The 23,285-nt window shown below is 42.6% G+C and overlaps 1 protein-coding gene across 2 annotated transcripts in view; it reads left to right on the top strand.

The window, feature by feature from the left end:
* The first annotated feature begins 308 nt into the window (after positions 1-308).
* Positions 309-23,285, top strand: part of AHCTF1 (AT-hook containing transcription factor 1) — an 87,042-nt gene continuing 64,065 nt past the window's right edge. Inside the window, exons 1-4 of one of the 2 annotated variants that reach the window (XM_038393964.2) lie at positions 309-560; positions 15,480-15,606; positions 16,086-16,339; positions 22,674-22,854. In XM_038393964.2, coding sequence (XP_038249892.1) covers positions 15,486-15,606; positions 16,086-16,339; positions 22,674-22,854 — 556 coding nt within the window. In that variant the 5' untranslated portion in view covers positions 309-560; positions 15,480-15,485. Of the gene's footprint in view, positions 561-15,465; positions 15,607-16,085; positions 16,340-22,673; positions 22,855-23,285 lie in introns of both variants that reach the window. The other variant, XM_043512276.1, reaches the window with a different exon arrangement.

Below are 23,285 nucleotides of genomic sequence, written 5' to 3'. Positions count from 1 at the left end.
GACTTCATCACTTCATTTTTTCCACCAAATGCATCTGATGAAGTGAGCTGTAGCTCACGAAAGCTTATGCTCTAATAAATTTGTTAGTCTCTAAGGTGCCACAAGTACTCCTTTTCTTTTTGTAGTCCTAAAGAGACTACAGTTCCCGGCTTGCAATGGTCCGTGGACTACTGGAAAGCGCACTGCAGCGGATGGAGCGGTGCATGCTGGTACTTGTAGTTCCTCGCCCGTTGCGTTCGGACCCGGGCCCCTGCTCCTCCCCCCCGGACCGCTGGAGCCTAGTGAAAGGTTGCGAATTTGAAAATTCCCGCGATGACGGCGGCTGCTCTCGCGAGATCTGCCCCCCCTTCCCTTTCCTTCCCGATGGTGAGCGGGTGTGCGTGAGGGGGGGGGGGGGAGCGGGTTGCTGCGCAGACACCGAGTGCGGCGGAACCGGGCAGGCCCGGGAGAGGCAGGCGCCCGCCTTAACCGCTGTGGGGAGATGCCGCCGCCCTGACCGGCACGGGGCAGAGGAGCCGCGCCGGGCAGGAGGCAGACGGCGGTGACACCCGCCCCAGCAGGTACCGGCGGGAGGTTCCGCTGCAGCCCGCCCGGCTAGGCCGGCTCCGGCTCCCCGGCGGGGCGCCGGGCCCAGGAGGGACACAGGGAGCGGCCCGGCGCAGCCGCTGCGGGCCCGGCAGGCGAGGGGGCGGGGGAGCCGGCCCCTTATGTAAGTGACCCCGGGCCGCGCCGCCGCCGCACATGGCGGTGTCTGGTGCCCGAGCGAGGGGCTGCAGCCTGTTCCCGGTGCAGCCCGACCGCGGGTGAGGCGGGAGGGTCGCTCGGTGCCGCCCCGCCAGCGCTTGGGCCCGGGCAGAGCACATGGAGGCGCTGGTGGGTGCGTGGGGATCGCAGCAGCCCAGCCGGCCAAACGAGCTGTGCTGCTCCTTGGCAATGATACTGCCTCGTCCCTAGCCCGTCCCCCTCCCCCGTCAGACAGTTCCTAGGGGGACATGTGGGCAGGAGACACCTTAGGTTTTAGGGAGGAGGGATGGGAAGGTTCGCACGTAAAGCGGGTGCGTGTTTGATAGTTTGTCGAAATGTAGTGCGTTTTTGTGAGGTTCCCGTGCATTTTTGACTTTTGTAGCTATGTGGCTACAGAGTCGGGGCAACTTTCTATTGCCTGCTGCTGGGTGCATGTTTTTTTAAAGTAGTGTGTGTATGTATCAAGGGCTAGGGCACAAAGTTGCGGATTATAATGATGGTAAACAGTTCCGAATTTCATTTCTGGTTTTCATAAATCTTAGATATATCACAATAAGCTCAGAACTTCCATCAGTGGGAAAAATATTTTTAACCTTTTGTTAAAAGAAAAGGAGTACTTGTGGCACCTTAGAGACTAACAAATTTATTAGAGCATAAGCTTTCGTGAGCTACAGCTCACATGAAGTGAGCTGTAGCTCACGAAAGCTTATGCTCTAATAAATTTGTTAGTCTCTAAGGTGCCACACGTACTCCTTTTCTTTTTGCGAATACAGACTAACACGGCTGCTACTCTGAAACCTAACCTTTTGTTGTCTGCTAATTTTCCTAACATCGACAGCCAGGAGGTGGTGTAAAAATGGGGCTCTGCAGCAGGGGCTAGAATCAGAATTCAATTAAGGGTGGTTGCCTGATAGGGCGGGATTGGGATGGTTTAAGGGGAATGCCTCTTGGGATCTAGTGTTGTCCAGTCTATCAGTCTTGACTAGTAGTTGTTAATGCATGTGGGCAGCATTACAAGCTTCCTGCCTCCTGGGGTGTCTGGGGATACATCCCCACTCTTTTCCTCCATTATTTCTGTTTGTTTTTTTTTGTCCTGGACTCATTTCTGTACCGCCATACAGTGAAGTTTAGGTTAATCACTGCCATACTGAGTATCAGGATTGAAACTGACCAGAATCTTATTCAGTCAATCAATATGCTGGGTGTAGAACTGTAATAGGTATGGTCTTGTTAAAAATGACTGTCAAGTATGGTTCTGTTGAAAGCAGTGATAGCTATTTACTGTAATAGTTTAAGATTCGTTGTGTGGTGTAGACAAAAACCTGATGTAAACTTCTTTGTGGCTCTGTCAGGGTTCCTTCCCCACTCTGAATTCTAGGGTACAGATGTGGGGACCAGCATGAAAGCCCCCCTAAGCTTATTCTTACTAGCTTAGGTTAAAAACTTCCCCAAGGTACAAACTTTGCCTTGTCCTTAAACAGTATGCTGCCAGCACCAAGCGTTTTAAACAAAGAACAGGGAAAGAGACCAGTTGGAGACATCTTCTTCCCCCCCCCCCCCCCAAAAATATCCCTCCAAGCTCTACACACCCCCTTTCCTGGGGAGGCTTGAGAATAATATCCTAACCAATTGGTTACAAAATCATCAAAGACCCAAACCCCTGGATCTTGGAACAATGGAAAAATCAATCAGGTTCTTAAAAGGATTTTATTTAAAAAAAAAAAGTACAAATCATCTCTGTAAAATCAGGATGGAAAATACTTTACAGGGTATTCAGATTAAAAACACAGAGGATCCCTCTCTGGGTAAAACCTTAAAGTTACAGAAAACAGGAATAAACCTTTTGTTAAATTCACATAAAACAAAAGATAAACTAATTCGCCTTGTCTGGTTTACCTATACTGGTTGCAATATTGGAGACTTGGATTAGGATGAGTTGGAGAAGATGGATTTCTGTCTGGCCTCTCTCAGTCCCAAGAGAGAATAACCACGTAAACAAAGAGCCCAAACAAAAGTCCCCCCTCTAAGATTTGAAAGTATCTTGTCCCCTTATTGGTCCTTTGGGTCAGGTGCCAGCCAGGTTAGCTGAGCTTCTTAACCCTTTACAGGTAAAAGGATGTTGCTTCTGGCTAGGAGGGATTTTATAGCACTGTATACAGGCTCTTACAGAAAGGTGGTTACCCTTCCTTTTATATTTATGACAGGCTCCCCCTCACCCCAAAAAATAAGCCTATACTATAGCATGGTTATTGCCATATGCTTTTTTGGTGCAGTGCTGTTTCTGAACATATGTTTGAAAATTATTTAAACCTTGCATCAAACTTTAATGTATGCCAAGACTAATAACTTTAATGCTTAGGTGGGAGATTGAGTTCATTGGCTGCAGCTAATGCAGAAGCTCAGTGGGCTCAGAGAAGGGATGAAGAAGAGAGAGTCCTTTTTCCCATTTTCTCTCCTGCTGCTGCACAGAGAATTCCTGAGGCAGCAGAGTGAAACTACAAAAATTGTGGCTCATCACTCCTGCCTCCTTTCAGAAAGCAATGAGTAATGGCAATAGTGAAATAGTCCTGATTCTTTTTGTATTCTGCCATAGACAAGCTCTCTCTTGCCAGTGGCTTTATTACAGTGATGGTTAGTTTCTAGATTAAATATCAAAGTTCTCATTCAAAACTTCATGGGTCCTGCGCAGGGGGGCTTGTTTCTGAATACAGGTAGGGATGAGCTTACCAAATAAACCAAATCTGCTACCACAAATAAATCACAAACTTATTTATTTCTTTTATGGGAAGATATGACAGAATTGCTGGCTCATTGAACATGAGCACCACTGCTTAAAGTTCCCTCTCTTCCTAACATTCCTCCAGGATTTATCAAATACTTCCGGGTTTAAAAAAGAAAAGCCATAGAACTAGATACCAAAGAAAAATAGTTTTGTATCAGGTTTCTTTACCTAATATAAACTGTGGAGGATGGTGTTTTCCAAAGTGAACTCGCTATCTTCTCTCATTTCCCTTTCTACAGACTCTTCCCATTTTTCCCCTAATGCACTAGAGTTTTACGCACACTTTTTACTGCTAGTCAGTAAACCAGATCATCTTAACCCCTCCCTGGTACTTGTTGTGTAATAACTGTTGCCTCCTTAAGTATAAAGTATTGGTCCCTGGATCAGTGTCAGCTGGGAGCTGCAATGCCTCAAATTGTTTTAACAGATTTCTTGTGTGGCTGATCGAAATGTTGGCTGACTCCAGAAAAAGTAACATTCAGAAACTCATCCAGTGTGATAATTGCTGTAATGTTGGGACTTTCGGTAAATGAAGGATAGTATCTTGGATGATGTCTTTTCTATCCTGCCTCTACTCAGTCCTCCTTGCAAAAGAGCATGTTGAGGATTCCTCTTACAAAGTCATCTGTATGCCACTGAGCCCTTCTCTGACTTGCTCTGCATTAGGCAAACAAGACTACTTTTCTGTGAACCAGTCTTGCGGGTATTCCTTTCAGTTGAAACTGATGGCATCTTTTGTCCCAGAACTCTGGCTTTGATAGGTCCATGGCATGTTGACTTTCTCTAAAATAGCCCATGATATTCCCTGAGCTGAATAGAAGAGAGCTGGGAGTTAAAGGTTTGGCTTATTCATGTAGCAAACTCCCCTGCTGGCTGCCTGTTTTTTAGTAGCCAGGAACATACTACTGTTATGCTTACAGGGCTAGCTGTACCTCTGTCTACTCTCTGAAGTATCTGATCTCATGTATTTACTTCTTCTGGGTTGGAATTCTGCAGTTTTCCCACTTGGCCTGGGGCTACAGTACACTGTGTCTAGACCATGTGTACCCAGCAGGTCCGACTGGGTTTGAGCGCTTTTGATTCTTCCTTTTGGGAGTCTGAAACCAGGGTGAGTGAAGTGACCAGACAGTCTTCTTAAACCAAAGTATTGCTGAATCTTAATGGTAGGAACAAATCATAAGAAAAAGGATTTTTAAACCAGGCTACATGCACATAACTTACTTACAGTCTTGTAATGGTGGGCCAGGCAGTTCTGGCTTCTTCACATATTTCAGAGTGTGCCTTTGTCAATCTGAACAGCTCCCCAACAACTGCTTCCCCATAGAGAGAGTTGTTTTTAATCCAGCCAGGGTTTTGATCTGATCTGTTCCTAGTTGTTTGGCCTGCGTGTCCATACCAGTTTGGTAAATTCAGCAGGTGGTGGAGTCGGGGAGGCAGTGACTTTCCCTTTGTACTTTGCTGAAGGTGCCTTAACCTGAGCCATTCTTTTGCTTTCCCTCTTGTTTCCCAGCAGCCTTGTTGATTTACTCAGTATACTCATGCACTAATGTCCCAATAACCAGGTCAATATACAGAATTCATAAATAATTACAGAGCAGATCCATGTTCCTTACAAAACTTACAAAATTCTCCTGCTTTGTTGGAGGAAGCCCTAGTGTAGACAATGCGCTGGCAGCTTCTGACAATTATATCTACCATCATTTTAATTAAACCTGCTGAAAAGAGGGCTTAATGAAAACTGTGTTAAAAGTGGGGCCAGCCACTGGAGCCCTATCTTCACGGTTCTCATCAGTTCAGCTGAACTGGTGTTGGAATCAGCAGTAATTCATTTTAAATGTCTCTGCTATAGACAAAGCCATAGTGTCACAGAGTAAACTCCTAGAGAAGAACCCAGGGTTTTTGCTCTACACATAGCACCTCCCAAAAAAACGCAGCCTTTTTAGTTTTGATTTTCAATCTGGCTCTGCAAAGTTGAGGGATTTCCTTGTGAACCTGCTCTTCTTTTTGCCATTACCCATTTGGAAATGCTGAATGCTATATTTGGAAAGAAATGGAGCCATATTTGGAATGCCATTAAAAGCATTCACTTTTGGAGACCCCTGCTTTACTCCCTGGGATGTACTCCCTGGCTGGCTTGTACCTCCTCTGCATATTCTTCTCCCACTAATAGCTTCAGTATCTTTGGGCACAGTGTGTGTCTTCCAAGGGAGCTATTTCTCTTTTTTTCCTTCTAATGTAGCAGTGGTCTGTGGGCTGGTTCCTTGTTTCCAAGTGCATTTACAGGCCTCCAGTCTCTTTTGCAATGAAAAACCTAGACTGGGATTTGGGTGGTGGATTAGCACCATGTGACTTACCAGCTTTCCACAGACCCTAGCTTGTGAACCATTGTTTTAAGACAAGCCTTTACAATTTATTTTAGTCCTTTAATTAGTTGAAAAAGGGACTGATTTAAATCAACAATTTAATTTTTTTTATCTTTAAGTATCTTAAAGAGAAATTTTGCCTCTTCACCTGGTAGAAGAGACAAAAATCTTCTATTTATTTAATGTTTTAAAAGTATAGTCAACTTATTACCAAACTAATATTTCCATTTGGTGTCTTGTTCAAACAATGACTTGTTTTTGCAAATTGCTGTTCTTTAGTCTTCTTTTTTTCTATAATAAAGGTCTCTGTTGTATTTCTGACTTACTAGACATTAATTTATTCTTCAAAGCATATTCGGTTTATTGTTAGAATTAAACTAAGCAAAGCTTTAGAAAGCCTTTTTCCTTATGGGGTTTTTATAGCAAATAAAAATATTCAGCCCATTTTCACTTAAAAATTATTTAAAACAAACAAACAAAAGGTCACTGCCAGTACAATCTTATCCCATTAGAAACTCTAGCAGTCTCTGTGATTCTGTCTTTTATGCTGGCACAGGAAACAATAGATCCAGAATTTTCAGTCTGGCTGACTGCAGCAGCATCCTTGCCATCAGCAGCATTCTTTTCAAAATGTTGCCTTGTTCTTGGTACCAGGTTCTGCGTCTGTTATACTTTTTGCCATTGGTATATGCTGCTTTTTTTGATGCTGGCAATAGACACACAAATCTCTTTAAACATCTTTCAAATAGGGTCTCTGTGTGATGTGGAATAAGTCAGGTCCCCCAGTCCATCCCACAGCATCCCTTCCCCCTGCCCTCTAAAGCTACTTTACTGCTTGTACATAACTTAATTGTAAACAGACCTTGAGCTTGTTTGGAGGTTCTAGCAGGGGAGCGCAGCTACAGCAGTTGTGTTCCTTCTGATGGTATGGATGTTTCCACACTGTGTGTATCTTCCAAGGTAGTTATTATAAATGGCATCTCAATGATCTATAACGGGGTGGGCAAACTTTTTGGCCTGAGGGCCACGTCGGGATTGTGAAACTGGAGGGCTGGGTAGGGAAGGCTGTGCCTCCTGAAACAGCCTGGCCTCCGCCCCCTCCCACTTTCCGGTCCCTGACTGTCCCCCTTAGAACCTCCGACCCATCCAACCCTGCCTACTCCTTGTCCCCTGACTGCCCCGACCCTCACCCCTAACCGACCCCTGGGATCCCACCCTCTATCCAACCCCTCCCCGTCCCCTGACTGCCCCGACCCCTAGTCACCCTCTGCCCCCCAGCAGGCCCCCTGGGACTCCCATGCTTATCCAACCCTCTCCCCCCCCATTCCCCGTCCCCTGGCCACTGTCCCCAGAACCCCTGGTCCATTCAACCCCCCCCGCTGCTTGTCCCTTGACTGCCCCCTCCGGGAACCCCCCACCCCAACCATCCCCCGGGACCCCATCCCCTATCCAACCCCCCCTGTTCTCTGACTGCTCCGGCTCTTAGGCACCCCCTGCCCTCCAACAGGCCCCCTGGGACTCCCACGCCTATCCAACCCCCCCATTCTCCGTCCCCTGACCATCACCACCTCCAGAACCCCCGACCTATTCAACCCCCCTATTCCTTGTCCCTTGATTGCCCCTTCCTGGGACCCCACCCCCATCCACCACCCCTCCCTGTCCCCTGACTGCCCTGACCCCATCCACGCCCCCATGCCCTGACAAGCCCCCTGGGACTCCCATGCCTTAATCCAATCCCCCCTGTTCCCCCCCCGATACCCTCCCCCCAAAAACCTCTGCCCCATCCAACCATTCCCTGTCCCGTGACTGCCCCCCCGGGACCCCCTTCCCCTTCTTCAACCCCTTGCTCCCTTTCCCCTTACCATGCCGCTCAGAGCAGCAGGAGCTTGCAGCCCCGCTGCCTGGCCGGAGCCAGCCACACCGCTGTGCTGCCTAGCAGGAGCAGTGGGCCGGAGTGCTGGCGGCGTGGCAAGCCAAGGCTGCGGGGGAGGGGGAACAGCAGGGAAGGGGCCGGGGGCTAGCCTCCCTGGCCAAGAACTCAGGGGCCAGGCCGGATGTGGCCCACGGGCTGTAGTTTGCCCACCTCTGGTCTATAATCTCTCTCCCAGCATGCACTGATAATCTAAGAGCTTTATTTGCACTACAACATTTAGGTTGCAACCAGTGTTATAAGTAAGGCTTAGATTTTGTCAGGGATATTTTTAGTAAAAATCACGGACAATAAGCAAAAATTAACAGACATCCATGATCTGCCTATGATTTTTACTAAAAATACCCCTGACAAAATGAGGAAGAAGGAGGGTCCAGCACCCACAGCTTCTGGGGTTTCTGTGACATAATCGTAGCCTTAGTTATAAGCCCCTGGAATGTCTTAACGTGCCAGTGTCCACATATAAGGTTCTAAATGATGCACAGGTGCTCTCACCACCGTTGTGATTGTACTTGTTCAGAGCAAATGCTAAGTACAGTGGCCAAAGTTTTCAAACTGGGGGGCTTAAAATTAGGCTTCTAAATCTGTATATCAGAGATGCTGTGTGTTTGCACAACCTACTAAAGTGAATAGCAGGAGACTAACAAAAATGCCTATGTAACAGTCGTACATTTTTTTGGTTAAATCTAGATCACCATAGCCCATTTACACTAATGAACCGACCGGTTAATGACAAATCTTGAACAGTAGGTGCTGCTGACTTGATGTTGAAAACAACTTAGTTGCCAGGATGTATGAGTCTGCAAAAGGCTGTTCCATCCAAACTTAGGGCTTGTCTTCACTATGGGGATAAGTCGACCTAAGTTAAACTACTCCACCTATGTGAATAACATAGCTGGATTCAATGTAGCTTAGGTTGATTTACCCCAGTGTCTTCACGGTGCTGAGTCAGTAGGAGATGCTCTCCGGTCGACTTCCCTTGCTCTTCTTGGAGAGCTGGAGTACTGGGGTTGACCAGAGAGCGCTCCGCCATTGATTTAGCAGGTCTCCACTAGACCTGTTAAATCTATCCCTACTGCATTGCAGCAGCGTTAATCTCCCCATAGTGGAGACCAGCCCTAACACTTAAATGGTTATCTGCACCAGTTTCAGCAGGACCTGTTGTCACGGATCCACAGGTGCAGTGCTCTCAAAAAGTTCTGGAACAATCCCTGTGATGACCTCCTTCTGTGTGTCAGTCCCCTTAGGGTATCTCGCTTTCACTGGGATATAAGTCCCTTGGCTTCACTGCCTCCTGGGACTGAGTCTCGGAGCCTTTGGCTCCTCTGCTTCTCACCATGAACTCCCTGCAGAATCTCCTACCTGGACTGGACCCCAGAGGGAGATTTACGCACCCAAAGGGAGCAATGCACTCCCAGTTTCCTTAATCTGGAGTGACTCTCAGCCAGTGTTGTAAAAGCAGAAGGGTTTATTAGATGTCTGGAACACAGGGTGGAAAGTCCTTGGTTATCACAGAAAACGGAAGTTTACAGCATAGTCCATCTGAGTCAGTTCAGAGCCCAGAGTTCTCCTCTGATCTCTTCTGAGTCCCAGTCCAGAAGCTGCTTCTCCCCTCCAACAGCCCACACTTAACAACCCCCCTGACCCTTCCTCAGTCCTTTGTTCTTGTTTCAGGGCAAACATTGTTACCTGGCCCTCCTCCATAGCCCTTTGTTCTCCAGCTGGTCAAACCTGGTTGGTTTCCTGCAGAGTGTGAGCCCTTCATGGTCATTAGTTGGTAGGTGCCAAAATCCGGGCAGTTGTCTTCTGGGACTCTCCATGGACATGGCCACCTGGCCGAGACAGCCAGGCATCAGTTACACCTAGATCTCTGCAGAGAATAAACATATATAAAATTAAATAAACTAGTTATACTGATATAAATCTGTTGCTCAGTTGTATGAAAAATCCAAACCCCTGAATGATGTAGTTATACTGATTTAATCCACCGGTGTAGACTGCACTATGTCAACAAGAGCTTCTGTCGACATAGCTACTTCTTGAGGAGATGGATTGACTACATTGACGGAAAAAGCTCTCATCAGCGTAGGAGCGTCTTTACTAAAGCGTTACAGAGGCTCAGTTGTAGCGCTATATGCGAAGGCAAGCCTTTGAGCAAGTGTACGATATTGAAATATATGTGGTCTGTCCGTATTAATATCTCCTCACAAGACCTCACTAAGAATATCTTGTAAGAACCTTTTAAAAAATTCATTTTCATTATACTGACGAGAACGTTTTTAACCCACCTCTGAGGGGAAAAAAAATTTAATTAGCACACCTGGTTTTCATAAATCAGCAGCTTTATTCTTTTATATACGCCTGGAATGTCACTTACTCTTTTCTACCTGGCTGTATATAGTTATGTCACTTGTGCATCCTGGATATTAATGCCTTTAAATTCTCCCACAAACTTTGTCCAGTATTTATTTTATAGTGCCTGAGCATGCTAAACTCATCTGAGAAGACATTAAAAAAGGTCCACATACAAGGTCCCTGCCTGAAGAAGTTTGCAATCTAAACTTAGATGTGATATGAGGAGTGAAGTTGACAAGCGGTAGGGAGCAGAAGGATGAAGGTTACACCAATACAGTAATCTAATTACTCAGTAGTTTGTTCATTTTGGTGGTTCAAATCAATTTATTTCAGATTACCTTAGTGACCAGTTGTAACTACTTCTTAATATACAAGGATGTTTAAAAGGACACGGGTCATAACTGGCCCAAGAACAACAGGAGTACTTTCATTCAGTTTTAAAAGTTTCTGTGGAGACTTGTGTATGCTTTATTTCAAGAATGACACTCTAAATTTACTCTTGTTAAACTCGTAAATCTGAAAATTCAGGGAGTGCACCTGCCTTGATGTCCTCCTTCCAAGTCATAGATTATACAGCTAGAAGAGTATATTGTGAAAATCTAGTCTGACTTCCTATATTCTAATATGTGCCATAGGACTTTCCTGAATTAATCCTTGTTTGAATTAGAACATAAATATTTTAGAATGCCCATTCTTGATTTAAAATTTTCCAATGATAGAGAATCCATCGCAGTACTTAAATTGTTCAGATGATTAATTTCCATCACTGTTTTAAAAAAAAATCACATTCCTTCTAGTCTGAATTTGTCTAGTTCAATTTCCAACCATTGGATCTCGTTGTACCTTGTCTGCTAAATTGAAGAGCCCTCTATTACCAAATTTCTGTTCTTCATGTAGGTACTTAAAGACTGTGATCGAGTAACCCCTTAACCTTCTCTTAGTAAAGGTAAATAGATTGAACTTTGGAGTCTTTCACTATAAGGCATGTTTTCAATCCTTTCATCAATTCCATGGTTCTTTTCTGAACCCTCTCCAGTTTATCAACATCATTCTTGTATTGTGGATACCAGAACTGGACATAGTGTTTCAGTAGTGGTTGCTCCAGTGCCAAATACAAAGGTAATATAATCTCCCTACTTCTAACTCTCTATTGCTCTGATTATACACCTCTACCTCAACATAAAGCGACCCGATATAACGCGGGTTCACATACAATGCGGTAAAGCTCCGACACACTGATCTGAGCAGTGTGTTAAGGGTGCCGGGCCGGGGCTGAGGAGTTGGATAAGGGACGGATGGTCTTGGGGAGCGGTTAGGGGCTCTGGGAAGTAGGAGCTGTGGGGGTGCACTTTTGTGGGCCCCACAGTCCCAGAGTGGCCTGGAGGATTAGCGGGGGGCCAGGAGCAGCCCGCTCTGCTTCTCTTGGCCCGGCCCCAGCCATGTCGCTCGGGGGAGGGGTTTGGGGGAAGGGGTCCCCCCACACTCAACAGCAGCGGCGGAAGCAGAGCAGCCCGGCCCCAGCCTGCTCCAATCCACCAGCTCCCAGCCGCAGCGCTCTGCTTCCCGCTGCAGGCGAGTGTGGGACCTTTTCCCCAACACTCCCAGCGAAAGAGCTGGGGCCGGGGCAAGGAAAGCGGAGCAGGCTGGGGCCGTGTCGCTCCATTTCCCGCCGCTGGTGAGTGCGAAGGGTGTGCTTTCCCTAACTTCCCTGCACTCACCGGTGGCAGGAAGTGGAGCGCCGCATGGCTGGGAGGTGGCAGAGTGGAGCAGGCTGCGGCCACGTTGTTCCGCTTCCCGGCACGGCCGGTAAGCGCCTGTCGGGGGCGGGGAGTGTAGATAGGGGTCGAAGCGTGGATAGGGGTCGGAGCAGTCAGAGAACAGGGAGCAGAGGGGTTGGGGTCCTGGGGGTGATTAGGGACGGGGGGTCTCTGGAGGGGGCGGTCAGGGAACAAGGAACGGGGGGGGGGCCAAAGCAAGTTCATTATAACGCAGTCTCGCCTATAACGTGGTGAGATTTTTTGTCTCCCGAGGACTGCGTCATATCGGGGTAGAGGTGTACTTCCAAGGATCACAGCCCTTTTGGCCACAGTATCACACTGAGAGCTCATGACTCTCAGGCCTTTTTCAGAGTCACTGCTTCTCAGGATAGAACCCCCAACCTGTAAGTATATCCTGCATTATTTATTTCTGGAAGTATGACTACATTTGGCCATATTAAAACACACATTGTTTATTTACATCCAGCTTACCAAGTGATCTAGATCACTGTTTATCAGTGACCTGTCCTATTCTTTTTTTACCACTCCCCCAGTCTTTGTGTCATTTGTAAGCTTAATCTATAATGTTTCCTTTCAGGTCATTGATAAAAATGTTCAATGCTATAGGACGAGAACCGATACCTGGGGGACCCTACTAGGACACACTTGATGATGATTCCCTGTTTACAGTTGCATTTTCAGACCTATCAGTTAGCTAGTTTTTATTCCATTTCATGTGTGCTGTGTTGATTTTGTATTATTCTAATCAAAATGTAATGCAGTATCAGAAGTATTAAGTATATTACATCCAGAATATTACCATTCTCAACCAAACTCATAATCTCACAAAAAGTCAAGTTTGCCAGGATCTATTTTCCATAAACCTACCTTGATTGGCATTAATTATATTACCCTGATTTAATTTTTTTTAATTGAGTCCCATATCAGCATTTTGTCTAGGTTCAATGTCAGGCTGACAGGCCTGTAATTATCTTCTTTAAATATTAGCCCAATATTAGATTTCTTCCAGTCCTCTGGAACTTCTCTGATGTTCCAAGACTTGTTCAAAATCAACACTAATTGTCCAGAGAGCACCTAAGCTAGGTCTTTTAAAAACTCTTGCGTGCAAGTTATCTGGACCAGCTGATTTAAAGCTAGACACTTTTAGCAGCTGTTGCTAAACATCCTGCTTAGTTACTGTTGGGATGGTATATTATCATTATATGATATGACTACGTTTGACTTCTTCCAAAATACATAACAGAAATATTTATTGAAGACTTTTGCCTCTCTTGCATTATTGTTGACAACTCTACTGTTTTCATCTAATAATGGACCAGTACTACTATTAGGATTCCTCTTGTTCCTGGAACAAATTAAAAATTCCTTCTTATTGTCCTTAACTCTGCTGGTTGTAGATTTCTATTTTTGTCCTTTGGCTTCCCTTATCAGTTTTCTTCATTTCCTAGCCTCTGATTTATATTAATTGCTATCAACTTCCATTTGCATTATTTTTATTTTGTATATCTGCTTTCGCTTTCACTTTCCCTCTAAGCCATGTTGGCTTTTTAACCAGGATGGGCATCTTTTTGATTGTGGGGTTTGGGGCATCTAGTAAACTATTCTTAAATAGTTCCTCATTGACATTCACATTTTTCTTTTACATTTTTTCTCCTAACCGATTTGATTCAAAATGGTTTCCAGCTTTGTGAAATTGGCCCTTTTAAAGTGCGTGTGTGTGTGTATTTACTACTGGTTTGAATTTTATTCTGTTTGCACATAAATATAATCAAGCCATAATCACTTGTACGCTATCAATAGTTTTTAATTCTATATCAATTCCTCTTTATCTGTCAGATGAGGTCTAATACAGAATTCCCCTGTGTTGGATCCAATACTACTTCAGTTAAGAAACTGTCATGTATAATTTTTGGCAATTCTGAGGATGTTTTAGTTCTGCAGCATGAGACATCCAGCATATGTCACTCAGATTGAAGTCCCCATGATAACAGAGCTTTTCTTCTTGCGGAGTCAAACTCTGACTTCTTGTATCAAAACATTAAAGGTTTTTCCTTCAGAAATAGTTTCTTGCGGAAAGAGAGACACTTATCTCTACACATGTGATTGTATGCTCTTCTTGAAACTGATGAATTTCCTATGCAGTAAGATAAAGCCATCCTCTGAAATTTGATAAGATGAGTCTTCCTGGGAATCTGAAGTATTATTTGAGTCCCAAAGAACCACATTAAAAATATTCTGTCTGGAGCGTCAGAATACTGTGAAAGGAGTCACAAGGAAGAGATCCTGCAAAGTTGTGATCCTAAAACATCAAGCCCTTTACTAGAAAGATCCTAGAGAAGGAGTATTTTGTAGATTTTTGTTATCCTAACAGTTGTATCCGACTGTTTCTTTTCTACTAGAACCATTCTGAAATTTATATTATTTCCTCAAATGAGTTTAGTGATAAGGAGGTATCTCCAAGAATAGATTTATAATAGAACCACACATTTGTCATTTAAAAAAAAAAAACAACCAAAACTCTGCACAATATCTTACCTGTTGACCTGGTTGATGATCTATTGTTGGGTCTGTATGTGTGATCTGTTTTCTGAAAAACTCTTGAAATCTACACCAGAGGCAATGGAATTTTAGAAAGACTTGATGAGCTAACTGTCAAAGTCCATGAACTCAAAAGACTGTTAGCGGCCCTTATTTGTTGTGTTCGAAGGTGAGGAGGAATAATTGCCAAAATAAACTATAAAAATTAAGCAGGAGGGAACCAAAAAACCAAATGCTTAATGGTAAATTGCAATGTCTTTTAAAAAAGATTGTTTTAACTAGCAATTATTATTGTACTAACAAGTAAGTGGGTAGACTTAAGTTCTTCCTCATTTATTTACCTGCCATGACCTGGCATTAGTACTGTTGCCCTTCAGCTTACTGATGACCTTACAGGCATCTGAAGAGCAAGAAATTGAGCACACTGCTCTGTGGGGTCACCAGTTGGCCTTATTATTCCTGCCTGAATGTACAAGAGTGAGTGGCTGAGAAAATGGGACATGCACTGAGCAGCTGATGCAGACAAATGGTTTTATGGCACTAAAGTTTTTGCTTGTTTATAAGCCTCAAGATAAAAAGCACTCAGCAGTGAGTGAGGGGACAGAGGAAGAAATCACTTTTTTTTTTTAATATAAAAAACTTTGGACAGTTCTTTCTGATGATCTTTTTTCATCATGAGATGAATATTCCAACTCTTGGGGAAAAGAAAAATGGTTTGAAACAATCTGTCTCTCCTGTCCTTACCCAAAGGTGGTGGTTTAAATTAGTTGCCAAAGTTTACAAAATGGGCCATTACAGTTGTTAAAACATACCCGTAGGTAGGTATTTAGGAGGAAGTTGTAGGGAGAAATATTTTGATACTATTGGATATGATGGAAAGAACTATAGATAATTCAGAGTGTTGTATTGTTTGACAAACTCTTTATAAAGTGTCAGATTTGTTAGGTGCTGACTAAATACACTTATTTAATGTAGTTCTTGATTTACAGTGAAGTATGCGAGACCTAACCGCTCAGGTAACAAGCAGTCTGCTGCAGTTTCCAGAAGTGACTGTTCAAGCACTTGGAGAAGATGAGATAACACTAGAATCTGTACTTCGTGGGCAGTTTGCTGGAGGTAATCATCTTCCTCTGAAACTTGTTATTAATATTGGAATTAATAATTACTTGTGAGTGTGGATTATCTAAATACACACAGTAGTGATACATTTTACTTGTGAAATGTGTTGGCTCCATTAAGATATATCAGGTGAGTTTACCAATAGCTTTATGAAGCCAGGAGGCAGTTTTCCCACAATGCTGCTGTTTTTAAGATGTTGCCTGTAATTCAGTAACTCACTTGGTCCTATCTCTATGTAGATCCCATTGTTCTTAAATTTCATGTTGTAGTAAAAGTGTATGTTAATTCTGTTTTGTGTGTGTATGCGTGCACAGTCTCAAACTTAGACATAGTAATACATTAAAACTATGTACATTTCTAACTAAACTATTTTGGGTGGACTCATCCCCAAATCATAATCTAATATTTTATAATTTCAAATGAATCCTTCTGTGTTCATCATTCTTACATAAACTTTTCCCCTTATTTCGCTTTAGGGAGAAATGGGCTGGCTTACTTGGCCTGTGGTCCTCAGCTTGAGGTAGTAAACTCTGTCACGGGAGAACGGCTGTCTGCATATCGTTTCAATGGAGTAAATGAACACCCACCCACTGTCCTTGTGGTGAAGGAATTTTCCTGGCAGAAAAGAACTGGACTTCTAGTTGGATTGGAAGAAGCAGAAGGGAGTGTTCTCTGTCTGTATGACCTTGGAATATCAAGAGTGGTAAAAGCAGTTGTTCTTCCAGGAAGGGTACGTACTTTTTAATCTAAAAGCAAAGCTTCTGTTCTATTGTATGCCATAGAATTCTGTTTCGAGGAAGGTTTTATATGGATGATTGCAAAAATACCAACTTACAATACATAGTGGACTTATTCTTGATATCAGAACTTGGGTTGGAAGGTACCAACTGTCTCTTAACTAATGCTGAAAGTAAAAAAAAATTTCGCTTGTACTACAGAACAAGATACTACAGGTTTCTTAGCTGTTGGATTATTCAAAGTGACTCCAAGCTGGTAGGGGTTGCTAGCACTTTGAAGGACAGGAATAGAGTTAAAAATGATCTTGATAAATTGGATAATTGGTCTGAAATCAACCAGATGAAATTCAGATGAAAAGACAAGTGCAAAGTACTACACCCAGGAAAGAAAAATCAAATGCAAAATGGGGAGTAACGGTCTGGGGAGTAGTACTGCAGAAAAGTATCTGGGGGTTATAGTGAATCATAAATTGAGTATGAGCCAGCCATGTGACTCAGTTGTGAAAAAGGCTAATATCATTCTGGGGTGTGAAAACAGGAGTGTTGTATCTAATTGTATTTCTCTGCTCGGCACTGGTGAGGCCTCAACTGGAGTGTTGTATGCAGTTTTGGGTGCCACAGTTTAGGAAAGACATGGATTAACTGGAGCATCCGTAGGAGAGCCGCAAAAATGATAAAAGGTTTAGGAAACCAGAGCTACGAGGAAAGGTTAAAAACACTGGGCATATTTAGTCAGGAATAAAGAAGACTAGGAGGGAACTAAATCTTCAAATATGTTGAGGACTGTTATAAAGAGAACAATTGATTACTGTCCTCCGTGTCCACCAAAAGTAGGACAAGAAGTAATGGACTCAATCTGCAGCAACGGAGATTTAGGTTAGATATTAGGAAAATTGTTTTAACTATAAGAATAATTAAAATCTGGAATAGGCTTCCCAGGAAGACTGTGGAATCCCTGTCAATGAAGATTTTTAAGAGCAAGTTAGCCAAACATCTATCTGTTAAGGATGGTCTAGGTCTGCTTGGTCTGCTAGGTCTCTCAAAACAGGGGGCTGGAGTAGATGACCTCTCAAGGTCCCTTCCAATCCTACATTTCTATGATTTTTGTGAGTAGAAGGGGATGAAAGATGTGAAGAGCCAGTTGCTCATATAAACCTAAAAACAATCAAATCCTGTATACTTTAGGCCTCCTTCCCACACACATTCTTAATATCTTTTAGTAAAATGACAATATCTTTAATAAAATTGCAAATCCTAGAAATTGATTGTGTTGTAAATAAATTACAACCACTCCCTTAGAATCTCAAACAAGCTAACTGGAGACTGTGCGCTTAGACTTGTGAACTTTCTCTTGTGTTTTGGAGTAAGGCAGGGGGCATTAGCAAACCAGTTACCTTCATATCCACAGGTGAGCTTGCATCTAGTGGGAAGCGCAACTTCCTTGCAAGTCTGTTTCCTGCATATATGATAGTATCAATCTAAAAGAAGCACCTTGGACTTGGGACTCTACTTTCTTAACTGATTTAACTGTCTGGAGTTGCTCTACTGGGTTTGACCTTCAGTCATCCTTCTCTTAAGGAAATTAGCCAATAGAAAGTTGTAGCTATTGCTTACTGAGATAGAACAATGATCCCAGTTGGAAATATTGTAACTTTCTATGATGGCACATTCCAACTTGGATTAGAGGGACTGAAGGAGAATCAGATGTCCACCTTTTCCACAAAACCTATCCTTCCCTCTTTTGACTCATTACTGGCCTCAGCCCCAATGCTACCTCTCCCACAGAATGAAGAATAGAAAGTAGGGTTATTGCCCCTTGTTAAACGAGAAGTTCTCAAGCTGTGGTTCAGAGAACATTTAGTGGTCTGCAGCGTTGTCTGGTCACCTCTCCTTGGTTCTACCTGCTACAAGGTTTTGCCAGCTAAAAATATTATACTGGCCTAATACTGCTTTTCTCTGTAATTCCTGTAATTGCCACAACAATGTTGTGTGAGAAGTGGAGAGAAAAACTTTAGTAGTGCAGACAAAGAATCCATTAATTAACTTAGTTATATAAACCTGTTTTGTTGTTGTGGGAAGGATAGAGCTCTTTCTAGGCATTTAAGTGACAGTTCCTTCTCCTTGCATTGGCAAGTTTGATTCATGGGTACCCCTCTCACTATGGTTTTGTCTACATTCAGAAAGCTTTCACTGGTATAGCTACCAATTGTTAGTAAATCAATTTAGTTAACAAATATGCAAATTTTCTGAATGTAGACAATGTCCAAATCAGGTTGCTAGGAGCTTGAAGGATTCTTTGCACTTCAATCATCTTAGTATTTGCAGCAATTGGAGTTGCCTTCACAGTGACTTCTTTCACTGCCTCCCTTTTCCGAGTAGTTTGAGTCTTCCTTTTTGTAGGGGTTTTTAAACTCTTGAGTGTCATCTGTAGTAGTAAGCATTTATATTATAGTAGCATCCAAAGGGTGCTGGACTAACATGAGACTTTCTTCTCTGCCCTGAAGGGCTTAGTTTACAAGACAGACAATCAAGGGTAGAGGATGGTACATAACATATAAGCAAATTAATGTGGTGAAGAATTGGCATAGTTTTGTTACATGTTTTATTGGGCTTTTCAAAAAAGATTAATTGAGATTCAGGTTGGGAAAGCAATAGGAAGTTAATAAGACAAAGGAAGTAGGGAAAGGAAGGCAAGGTAAGAGGGATGGTCACAAGTCATCACTTTTCCTACCCATGATCAGCAAGTAGATTTGTTTTGTTAGTTTTTCCCAGGCATTAAAAATTGTGTGGAGAAAACATGAAAGTATTTATAGGAGAGGCTGGCTGTTGGGTGGTAAAGGCTTGGAAACTTTAGAGAGAAGGCAAGGGTTATCTGAATTTTTTTTTTTACTATTGATAGCCTTGTGTTCTATATAGACTTACATTATGTGGGATATATTTCATATATGCCCAAGGAAGAGTTGAATAAACAGTATACATTTTTACAAACATGTTTGACCTGTGGCTTTCATTTTGCTTTCTACCAATCTTGCCATTAGACTCAAATTAGTTTAATCAGGAATTAGAAGCAGTCACTGAATTGGATTGGAATGTCCTGAGCTGTCTCTAGGAATGTAGAGAAGCAAATAAAATTCAATGTAGACAAAGAACTAATTATTTAATGTGTTCAGTCTTTCACTAATTTGCTGTGAACTTCATTATTAAAATATTTAAGCTTTTCTCTTGGCTTTGTAGCCCTGTGTGGGTAAGTTTTTTGTATTCAACACATTTAACATGATTTAGAACAAATTTTAGCTTTCATTTTCTGTAATTCGTTTCTTCTTCTTTTTTTTTTTTTAAAAGCATTAATGAACCCTTGAAATTATGGGCTAGATTCTCAGCGGATAAAAATTCTTACCTTTTTAGAAGTCCAGTTAAATTATGCCAGTTACACTGATTTGGGATCTGATTTGGGCCAAGGTGTCAGACTATTAACACCTAAATCAGCTTTAACATAAGTGTTTTCATATTAAAAGAAGTAATCATTCCCAAGGAGTGAATTAAAAACAGATTAGCAAAATAAACAAAAAAAGTGACTAAAAATATTATGCTTCAGAAGTGTTTTTAATGGAACCTAAAAATGGACCACATCAATGATACACAGGTTTAGTACTTTTAAATGGTTGCTTTGAGAAAGTATCAACAGACATTTTCATGAACTTTTCCGATTTGCATGGTAGCAGAAGAATAACGTTCAGAGTCAGTGAGCTGGGGAAAGTTCCCTTTATCTGCTCATTTCTGGAATGAGTTGGCAGTGGCATAGGGAAACACAAAAACCCAGGCTGTACCACAGTGGGGGGGAAAAATACTCTTTCAGAGGCTCCCACATAGAAAAGTAAATTCGAAATCAGGAAAATGCTAGGAAGATTATATATTAAAGCAAAAAAAGACTCTTATTTGCAGCCAGATGCTAAAGAAAAAAGCTACATAAAGAAAAAGAAACCAGAAGCAGCATTTGTAGAAAGGGAGTTCAGCAAGCATCCTTCAGTACTTTTTTCTTCTTACTGCTACCACCAGGAGTAATTCAGCAAGGTTTTTAATCCATTTTTAAAATTTGTTGATAATCCTTTGACTCGTGTGGGAAACAGGAAGCTTGATTTATAGAGATCTGGAGCCAAAGATGGCAATTGAAATTGCTATAGATACTGCTAAGATAAGAATTGCTGTGACTGACATGAATGCTGGACTCTATGGCTGTGTAATCTCAGTAAACCCTGATGGAGGGTATGTCCGCAGTGGAGCTGGAGGTGTAATTCTGTACTGTAGTTTTGATTGAGCTAACATGCTAAAAATAGCGGAGTTGCTGCGGTGATGGGACAGCCTAGCTCTCTCAAGTACGATCCCATCTGTGACCCTATGTAAGTGCTGAGGGTGGCTAGCCTATACTGCCATACATGCTGCTGATTTTAGTGCATTTTCAAAGCTAGTGCATGTATGTCTACCTGAGCTGGAAATTACTTCTCCAGCTCCAGTGCATATGTACCCTGTAGCTTCCAGATCTGTCCCCCCTTTCCTCTCCCTCCTCCCCCCAGCTAACACGTGAGGCAATAGACTCTTTGGCTTGTTTTTACATAACTAGGGCTCTACCAAATTCATGGTCCATTTTGGTTAATTTCACAGTCATAGGATTTTAAAAATAGTCAATTTCATGGTTTCAGATGTTTATATGTGAAATTTCAAGGTATTGTAACTATGGGGGTCCTGACCCAAAAGTGGGTCATGGGGTCAGGGGAGTGTCACAAGACTATTTTAGGGGGTTCATGGGATTGCCACCCTTACTTCTGCCCTGCTGCTAGCAGGGGTGCTACCTTCAGAGCTGGGCAGCCACAGAGCGCAGCAGCTGCTGGCCAGGTGCCCAGCTCTAAATCCATGCCAGCAGAAGCTCAGAAGTGAGGGTTGCAGGGTTTGGGGGGGAGTTTACCATATATCATGGTTTTACTGGCAGCCCCCAACTCAGATTGGGGGGCTGACAGCTGGGGCCACAGGCCCCTGCCCAGGTCGGGGGACTTACAGCCACCCTCACTTCTGTGCTCCTTCAGAGCTGGGCTCCCAGGTAGTAGCAGTGGAGCTTCCTGCAGCTGGGGTAGTTTCCCGGAGATGGGTCTGACATTGCTCCAGGAGCAGACCTTGCAGGAGAAAAGGAAGTCCTGTCCCTCTTCAGCCCGGGCCAGGACTAGTCTGGTGCATGGTAGAACCCCCGCCCTGTGAATTTGGTAGGGGCCTATATATAAACCATTCCCCTATGACACAAAACATTCCATTATTTCTGTTGTGTGTTATGCTCAGCTTCTAATTCATAAGAGAATCAAGGGATAGCATATGTTGCTGTGCTGTGGTACAGTTTTAGTGCAGAAGGCTGCACACATTAAAACTTCTACTGTAGTGTTGAGTATTTTCCTGGGGTGCACTTCAGCACATCCAGAATCACATTTTTAATCTTAAGTTAACTAGAGAAAATGCTTTCATGACCCAGTAATTCATTTCATTTCTTCCTGTTCAGCCAATGCTAGCTTTGCATATAAGACAGATGGTGGTCTCTCACAATTTTGTTTTCTGCTTGATTTCCTCCGTCAATATTCCCAAAAGTACATTGGGATGTGCGTTTAAAAAGACCTTATTTCTGACTTACTCTGATTTTTTTTTTTTTGGGTTAGTCTAATCAAATGCAACCTACATATAAATGTGGTTTGCATAGTCTTATCCTGATGATTGCCTTCAATTGTTAGTGAGAATGTTTAATTACCGTGAAAATGGACCCTCTTTCTAGGCAGGTTAGTCACTACATAGCATAATTTACAGAACACCTAAAACTTCATGAGATTACATAGCAAGTACAATTTATATTTCACAGGAAAGGCACTGTCCTTCACATTGGTAATGTTGTTTTTCATCATATGAGCGGAGGAAGAATCAGCTTGCACTTTGAGTTTTTAATATAAAGCTGCCTTAAAATATTGTTTTCAAACAGGCACTGAAACTGGTGAGCTGCAATATTAGAGAGCACCATTTAAAGAGTATTTTATTTAATTGAAAGAATTGTAGTTCAATATCTTAGGACATTTCTCTAAAAAAAATTAGAGGACATAATGGACTCTCTTCTTTCTCGTGCTCAGGGCTGTAAACCTTTTTTAATAATCTGAGAAAATACTTTTCTTTTGAATCTTATGAATTAGAACGTAATTACAGAATCGTATTTCTAATATGCCAACTTCTGTCCTGTACTACATTGCAAAACTTTATTTATAGTTTGTCAAATTGCTTAAAAATTAACATGCAGTTTTCTTCTAGGTAACTGCTATTGAACCCATAATTAATCATGGTGGAGCCCGTGTCAGCACTCAACATTTGCACCAGAGTCTGCGATGGCTTTTCGGTGTGGCAGCTGTGGTTACGGATGTTGGCCATATCCTGCTGATTGACCTTTGTTTGGATGATTTCTCATGTAGTCAGAATGAAATAGAGGCATCAGGTAAATTAGCATTTTTATATTTAAACAGATTTTCTGGCTGAGAAGTAAGAAAACTAAAGTTTCCTAAATGAGGAATGTGCACTCCATTTTTCCTGTTTGATAAAACATAAGCATCCTGTGTCTTTAAGATCTGCTTGGCTTAAGACTGCTTATAATAGACTACTTGACACCATGAATTCTTAGCTGATGTGCTAATTCTTTCTTTGAAAGATGTTCTAATCTCCTGGTTCTTAAGGCCAAAACTTTTTTTTCAAAAAAGCCTATATTTAGGTTCTTACATCCTTATACATAGCCTGACCCTACACCACTGAATTTGGTGGAAGTTTGCCTTTGACGTCAATGGAAGAAAGTGTGTTAAATGCCTAAATATGATCTAGAACGTAATTTTAGGTAACCGTTTTTTTAAAACACTTGGTTTAAATGAAAATTCC

This window comes from Dermochelys coriacea, chromosome 3 (assembly GCF_009764565.3).
Source record: "Dermochelys coriacea isolate rDerCor1 chromosome 3, rDerCor1.pri.v4, whole genome shotgun sequence".
In the NCBI taxonomy this organism is placed as follows: domain Eukaryota; kingdom Metazoa; phylum Chordata; order Testudines; family Dermochelyidae; genus Dermochelys; species Dermochelys coriacea.
The sequence above is the reverse complement of the archived record's forward strand: the minus strand, read 5'-3'. Positions and strand labels throughout refer to the sequence as shown.